Here is an 8430-nt window from a genome sequence, read left to right as displayed (position 1 = left end):
TTCCTCTTGTACTTTGGTTGTCATTTCTTTGACTTTATTTTCAACCTTCTTACTACTTGTAGGACCTTTATTGCCATCTTTTCCTCTAGCTTTGCTAGGCACATAGCACTTTGGCAAGTGAGTCCTTTCAAGATCACAATCTTTGCTTCCAACTTGTAAACTTGCTTATGTGGGTATTCCTTCCATGGGCCTTGCTGTTGATTTAGCTTGGTGGTAATGCTAAGACTACTAAGAAAGTGCTTGGGTACATCTCGATGTCAAAGAATGAGCTCATGTCTAACCCTCACCCCTAGGTGTTGCACTTGCATTGTAGGAGAGTGTGATTAGGAAGATTAGAAATTCGTCTAAGCATGCAACATGAATTGACCCTTATGTAGAAAGGGTAAGGGATCAAGTATAAAAGTTGGAAATGAGAAGCAGGTTTTACATTGAGAAAACACAAAACAAAATTATGACTTCTATGATTTGCAAGCTTAGAGAGCCTCACTACATTGAGTTGTGACTTGTGACGATCTACAACCTAGTACTTGGTGTGAGCCTAGGAGTTGTCACAACTTATGACTTGTAAAAAAGCTACAACTTGGGAGCTATGACCTCCTCGCTTAGAGAGAGAGAGAGAGAGAGAGAGCCAAGTCTCGTAAATGAATATTGGCATATTGTTTCGAATATATATGTATGATAACCTCAATTGTAACCCTATTTGCAACCCTAATCATTGGCTCTCATAGATATATTTGCAAGCAAATTTACCTTGTAATGACAAGTACTGTAGATTCAACAATTGCATAATTATGTCGTAGAACTCTTGAGATGGTTAATGTATTTGAAAAGACCTTATGCAATCAAACAATCCGCTTCATGATGATTAATCTTCTTCTTTGTAATATAGATTGTACAATGGTTCCATGTCCATGTGGTTATGAGTAATTGAATGGTAGTCTGTACAAACCTTACGTGGCTAAAGGGGCTGCCTAGTTCCATCTTAACCTCATCTCAACATTAGGCCAAGCTGTCAACGAGCGACTCCATGCCCTTTTGCTTCCGGATGGCTTGACCTGTGGGTGATTGGGCAATGTTCCAAATTATTCAGTTACATGCCATATTTGCATGCATCGAAAATATTTAAAGACATTAGGCCAACTCTTCCCCCAAACTTAAGCTCGAGTTAGGTTAGCCATATGGTAGTCTCTTGAGTGGCCAAGCAGGCGGGGCACGCGGGTGGGCTTCTCCTCTCAAAGAAGTGTTTCATATAAGGCATGCCCACTGCCCAGTAGGGAACAAGAAACTGCTGGGACATCTCCTCAGGAGTCAGCAGGGAAAAATGGTGGGCCGGCCCAGCAACAGAATGAGGAGGCAGGTTCTCTTTAGAAGTCAGAACAAAAGGACACTCGTCAAGTCGATTGGATGATGGCAATATCATGATGCAACATACTGCTCCTGCATGTTTTGTAAATCCCTGGCTACTTTCTTCATTGTTGGGCGATGGTCAGAGGCGTCCTGGGTGCAGGCGTTTGCAAGCTCGATAAACTCCAGAAGCTCCTCATCCCCCCTTGGGGCAGTCTGCTTCACCACACGATGATAGGCCTCTGCAACACTCGATCCCTTGAGCAGCATCCTCACCCACTCCACCAGGTTGCCGCACCCATCCATGTTAATGTTATTGTTGCTGACCTGATGTTCTGCAAAACAGAGAGGCCTCCTCCCTGTGATCAGCTCCAGCATCACGACACCAAAACTGTATACATCCCCCTTGGTTGTTGCCCTCCATGTGTGGCAATACTCCGGAGGCACATAGCCTAATGTGCCTGCTACCACTGTGCTCACATGAGTGCATGCTGGATCCAGCTCCCTTGCCAGCCCAAAGTCGGTCACATATGCATTGAACTCTTCATCCAACAGTATGTTGCTCGACTTCATGTCTCTATGTATAAGACCGGGAGAGCAATCATGGTGCAGGTACCTCAATGCCCTGGCGCATCCACATGCAATCTTCAACCTTATGGGCCAACTGAGGGCTTGAGGACCCTCTTCCTTCTCATGCAGCCACACGTCCAGGCTCCCATTGCAGATGTATTTGTACACTAGGAGCTTCTCTGGCCCAAAGATACAACATCCCAGTAAAGGCACCAGATTCTCTTGGGCAAGAGTGCCCACTGTCTCCATCTCTGCAATGAATTGCCTCCCTCCTTGGCACCCACTGTGTACAAGCTTCTTGATGGCCAGTGTGGTACCATCTGGTAGCTTTGCCTTGTACACAACGCCGTACCCACCACTTCCAATGACATGGGACTCTGCAAAATTGTCTGTTGCAAGCAGAATATCCGCATAACCAAAGTGCTTCTGCTGATGCAGCTGGTTCTGAAGTGGATCGATTGCTGCTGCATCAGAGGCACACGATCCAGGTTTAAATAGACAAACTGTTGAGGGAAAATCCTCATAGTTTGAAGAGAAGCTATCATCGACAAATTTCTCGCACACAAAGGAGTCCTTGCTCGGTGTAGGATCAGGCCATGCCCACACCACATGTAACAAGAATACAATGCACACAAGCACTGCAATGCAACTGACAGTGATAACGATAATGAATTCGGAGCTTAACTTCACTGTTTGGGTGCTGGATGTGGCTGCCTGGCTAGAGCTCAGATCAAAGCTTGTTGAGCCAGTACAGAAAGGTAAGTTGGAGGAGGAGTAATTTGCTCGCATCCCGGACAGTTGTTCTAGACACAGAAGGCTGTCATTGATATACGAACTATTGGTAAAGGTGAGGAATTGACCGGTTGCAGGTATGCTGCCATTCAGCAACGGGTTGAAGGAGACATTAAACCTTGATAATTGAGTCAATCCCCCTAAACTAGAGGGGATGTTTCCACTGAAATTGTTATATGACAAGTCCAGCAAACTTAGGCACTTATTGTCAGTTCCAAGCGTATCTGGAATAGAGCCACTGAGCATGTTGTGAGAAACATTGAGATTTACAAGGGCAAGCTGGCCAAGAGCTCCTGGCAGGGTACCTGTGAAGTAGTTCAACCCTAGAAGTAGAATAGTTGTTTGATCGGCCTGGTAGCTAGAGGGAATGGAGCCTGTAAGCTTGTTGTTCGTCAATTGGATGTAACCACCTAATTTCGGGCTGCGAGGGCATGCGCGAGCCAATGGCTCCCCAGTGACCAGGTTTATCCAGAATGATTTACACCTACTCCTATCGTTTATAATCTGATATATAAAGCTGTAAGGTTGATAGTCCTCAGGTATCCATCTTCTCAACATGAGGCACTCACCCAGGGCTTTGGGTGGATTCATGGTCTGACGATTGGAGGTGAAAATTTTTTCTGGGCTCTGTCCCATCAATGCGAATTCGCTTGGAATGCTTCCAGACAGAGAATTGCTCTTCAGGTTCAACCATAAGAGACTGGAGCAGTTACCCAGCTGACGGGGTATGTCACCTGTTAGATTGTTATAGGCTAGCATAAGCCATAGTAAATCTTGGAGATTACCCAAGGAAGCAGGGATAGGACCAGTGAGGTGGTTAGACGAAAGGTCTAGGAACTGGAGACCAGTTATTGTGCCCAAGCTAGGGGGTATTTCATCTGTAAAGTGGTTAGCAGCCACCAAGAGGAATTGCAGAGAAGACATGTTGCCAATCTGTGGAGGAAGAGCACCAGAAAGGCTGTTGTTGCTGAGATCCAGAAACTGGAGGCCTGAAAGCTTCAACAAACTGTTTGGCCACCGCCCCGAGAAGGCATTGGAGTGGAGAACAATGTACTTCAGAGCAAGCATTCCGTCCCAAAGGTCTGGCAATTCGCCTGCTAGGCTGTTGCTATTGAGATCGAGGAGGAACAGGTTTCTGCAAGAGGTGAGGAGCTCCTGGGGGAAGAGTCCTGTCAATTGGTTTGATCCGGCCATGAAGACACCCAAGCGAGTGAGGTTCGCAAGGTTTAGGGGGAGGTCGCCTGAGAGCTTGTTGCTGGAGAGGTCGAGGTAGGCGAGGGAGGGGCAGTTGGGGAGGGAAGGTGGGAAGGGACCGTAGAGGAGGTTGGCGGAGAGGTCAAGGAAGACGAGGGGGAGGGAGGGGGAGGGGCAGAGGGGGGAGGGGTCACCGGAGAGGTTGTTCGTGGAGAGGGAGAGGTAATGAAGGGAGGGGAGGCGGGTGAGGTTGAGGGGAAGGGGGCCGAACAGGCTGTTATAGGAGAGGTTGAGGAAGCGGAGGGAGGTGCAGAGATGCCAGGGGAAGGGGGAGAGGGGCCCCGACAGGGAGTTGCTGGAGAGGTCTAGGAAGGAGAGGCGAGCCCAGGGGAAGGAGGACGTCGGGGGCAGCAGGCCGGACAGGGGGCCGGAGATGTTATTGGCACTCAGGCGGAGGATGCGCAGGCCCGAGAGCCGCCCGAGGCGCCCGCCGCCCCCGGTGGTCGTCAGATTGTTATACGACAGGTCCAGCTCCTCCAGCCCCGTGCTCCTGGCTATGTCCTCCGAGAGCCCCCCGCCCAGCTCGTTGCGCGACAGGTTCAGCGACAGCAGCGCCGTCAGGTTCGAGAAGCCCGCGTCCAGGCTCGTCAGCTCGCCTGACAGGAAGAGCGACGAGAGGTTTAGCCCCGTCACACGTCGTCCGGCGGCGGCCGCTGATCCGTCATTGGTGCACGTCACCCTGCTCCACCCGCACGCGTCGGAGCTGCTGCCGGAGTCCCAATCCGCGAGCTGGGCCGCCACCGTGGTCCGGTTGAGAGGCGCCAACGCGTCTCGGATACGCAGGAGAGCCTGCTTGTCTTGCTCCAGCAGCTGATCAATATCAACCGAAGAAGAAGAAGAAGAAGCAGCAGCAGCAGGAGGCGTGGCGGACGCTGCAGCCGAGACGTCGAGGAGGCTGAGTAAGAAGGCGGCGAGAGTACTGGAGAGGAGCCAGAACGCTGCCAGCACGACGAGCTGGTTATACACGGAGGCCATAGGAAAGTACTGCGGCGATGGCGGAGGAAGAGGGATCAGGATGGCAGCAGGCAGTCGAGAGAGAGAGAGTCGGGAGATTACATCATGGGCTGGCTAACGAGTTTTCTCCACACTCTGTCTCTTTCTGCGTCTCTCGTGTCTCACGGCATCGTTCTCAACTTCTCTCTTCAGGCCCGCCGCCCGCCCCAGCGGCTTCCCTCTTGGGACTAGCGAGACTAGTCGTATCCATTCCCGTAATGGAAACAGACCAAAGACATTTTCCCGATCTCGCAAGATTTACGGTCTTTTTGCGCCCTACCAGTCAAACTTCCACCACGCGTCAATCGCCCGGGCTGTGCCGCAGTCCCGTGGCTTTGACCGAGTCCGAGCAAATCCGCCAGCAAGTAAATTTATGAGCATAGTAGAATTAGAATTTTGTAACGTGCACGTGCCAAAAAATAATAAAAGCATTTAATTTAATATAACCACTCTTGCATCTCTTTAGTCTTTTAGCGCCACCAGGAATTCGCACGCCGCACGAGGTTTCTCCTCAGCCAATCAAAATCAACGTAAGCGGCTTTACTATTCCAAATCCATACGAACTTCGAAGTTTGAACTGCCGGTTCTCGACCAAAAAATCGGTTTAAATTTGAAGCCCATCCCTGATAATTTAAGGCAATGTGTCAAAGTTCAAGCCCATAAAATGTAGCAACGTGTCAAGGATATCTTATCTATATTATATTATATATTATTATACAAGTACGATATATATATATATATATATATACTTGTACAACATAATATGTTATGTCAAATTTGCTAGACATTAGAAAGCTCCCATAGTATTCATACAAACAAATATAAATAATTAATTGTTAGCTAAATTACTTGAGATCTTTTTTGTGCTTTTGATTTATCTATAGTATAATAACATGGATATATTTATATGATCATAATTATCTAGCGTAAGTCAAAATTTACAATTGTAACACCTTAGAAATGTGTGCAAAGCATCATAGAACTTTTGTTAAAACTCAATCTTACGTGCCAAATTTAAAGTCGATATTATTTTTATTTTATTCTATCATTCTCAGTCTTATTACATCCCATGTGAAGAACTTCAATGGCTTCTTTGTAACACAAATAGTATGTTTAAAATGTAAATATCTACATCATCAGCTCCATAGTTTGTGTGTCACATTCCTCATAGCATTAGTCTAAGCCTTAGATAATTTATTAGAAACATCTTTGAATACAAACATTTCTTTCGCAAACTAAAGACAAGTTAGTCAATTACATGGAGATAACCCCACGTTGTTCATTGTATGGGCAAGAAGAAGAAAACACCCAACACTTGTGCCAGGAATGTGAGTTTAAGAGGCTTTGGGATCTCATCCAATGATGGATGCATAAAGATGGCTCCAACAATAACCTTTCATTCAAGACACCTACTCTCATTGACCAAGGGAAGTTAGATGAATTGTAAAGCAATGGAATCTAGTTAGAGGGGTAACCATTATATAAGTACTAGGCGCTCCGCGCCGGCGGGCACGATTTTCACGGCGAGGGCGGGTGCTGGACGCGTGGCACCCGCCCCTGCGTTTCTTTGTGGGGAGGTTGGGGGCTGCCACGTGGCACCCGCCCCCAACCTCCCCTTAACTAATAGTAAAGATGGAGCTTTAGGAGCTTCAAGGTCTAGACTCCTCACAAATGGAAGTCTTGCAAAACATTGCTTCACCATTTCAAGAACATTAAGTGTAGTAGCTCTTCACAACCAAAATGAAGGCCTCTCTCTCAAATTTCTCTGGTTTTGGCAAAGTTACAGGTTAATGGCTCAATTTCTATACTTTCGATATGCTCATGAATTGTGCATTGTGCAGAGAGCTTTTGAAAGTTGTTTGCTAAGAGTACTTTTTTGGGGATCTTTAAACACTATGTGATAAAGTACAATTTAAGAGATCATCATGAACCTTTCATGTGCCATCCTTTTCCCATCACAAGTAACTAACCCTCAACTCAAAAACTTCTATCAAAATGCTTTCAGTGATTTAATAAGTCTTTTCAAATCAAACCCAATTGTAATGAGTTGTACTTTTAATACTTTTAATTTGAATGGTATGGTTATTCCTTTAACTTGTCCCTTGTACAAGGACCACAATTTGGAATTTTGTAACCATGAACCTAAGGAGGATTTATTTGTCTTGACCACTAAAATTTCTACTTCTTGGGTTTTAACTACAAATGTCCAAATGTGGAGCTATATGACTAATGGAAATACGTACAAATGGCAATGACCAAGTCAAACCTTAGACCTAGATGATCCCCAATTCTCTTGCAACTTTATCAAGGCAATTACATGGTCTTGAACGTTATGGTATAGTTCCTTAATCATGCCACTTGTACAAAAGACAAACTGTAAGTAAAATTTGCAAATCTTGAACACAAAAACGGTGTTTTTCTTGACAATAAAATTCTCTACTCTCTTGGTTTTTACTAGAATGTCCAAATAACATTATATTAGAGAATTCGGGAATCTCCCAAGTTCCACTCTCAAATTAAAAATAAAGATTTGACCATGTGACTAAATCTTAATCTTTTTTTTTTAAGATGAAACTTAGTACTATCATCTATATAGTATTTAGAAAAAGTTTCACCTTTGAGGAAGGGGGTAACAAATTGACCATGTGACCAAATATTGACCACCCTATAAATTCCCAAGGTATATAAAAATTCCCAAACTTCCTAATATAGTGCTAAATATACAATTTATGACCAAAGCAATACCAAAATTGGTAATGATTAGGTCATATCTTAGGTAGATACGATAATCTCCACTCACTTGGATAGATATAATAATGATCGAATGCTCTCCACTCACTTATCTTGAAAAGTACTGAACTATCAAGGCAATTGAGTGTTCTATCCCAACACATTAAGCATGCTAATAAACTAATCCTAGAAACTAAAATCAAAATTTTGGACCTACTCTTAGCAATCTTCATGCGGAGAGGTTCAAAAAGATTGGTAACACAAAGGCTCGATGGTTGGCAGGATGAGATTAACGCTATTAATATTTTAATAAATTCCCTCGTGCCGCATTAACTTCCCCTCTACACATGGCGTCACCCTTCATGCAAGGCTCCGCACGTCGCTCAGAACTGCGTAATGCAGAACGGATGGGAACGAGGGATATTGAGCAGGATGGCGGATGAAGATTCCGATACGAATGATTTCATGCAAACAGAGGAACGCAGCAGGGGTGGCCTCCAAGCGCAAGCTTGGAGAAGAAGATTCCAGCAGTCTCAGCTCGAGCACGGAGGCATGGACGTAGCACAGTGACCCTTCGGTGGGAGGAGATCAGCAGGCGGCCTCAGCGGGAGCTTCTCAAGATCAAATCTCAATCGGCATGCAGGTCGAAGACGCTCGTCTTCGTCTGGAGGCAAACCCACTAGCGGTCTTCTCGGCTGGAGCTTCTCAAAATCTAATCTCAATCGGCATGCAGGAAGACGCTCGCCT

The 8430-nt window shown here is 45.8% G+C and overlaps 1 protein-coding gene across 1 annotated transcript; it reads right to left on the bottom strand.

Annotated features, from left to right (window-relative positions):
- Positions 1 to 818: 818 nt before the first annotated feature.
- Positions 819 to 5149, bottom strand: LOC148026570 (Leucine-rich repeat protein kinase family protein). Its single transcript, XM_087691012.1, has one exon. It carries the CDS (start codon positions 4933 to 4935, stop codon positions 1417 to 1419), a length of 3519 nt encoding a protein of 1172 aa, XP_087547138.1. The 5' UTR covers positions 4936 to 5149; the 3' UTR covers positions 819 to 1416.
- Positions 5150 to 8430: the final 3281 nt, after the last annotated feature.

This window comes from Lygodium microphyllum, chromosome 13, assembly GCF_053477565.2.
Source record: "Lygodium microphyllum isolate KBCC chromosome 13, Lygodium_microphyllum_v1.1.10, whole genome shotgun sequence".
Classification (NCBI taxonomy): domain Eukaryota; kingdom Viridiplantae; phylum Streptophyta; class Polypodiopsida; order Schizaeales; family Lygodiaceae; genus Lygodium; species Lygodium microphyllum.
The sequence above is the reverse complement of the archived record's forward strand: the minus strand, read 5'-3'. Positions and strand labels throughout refer to the sequence as shown.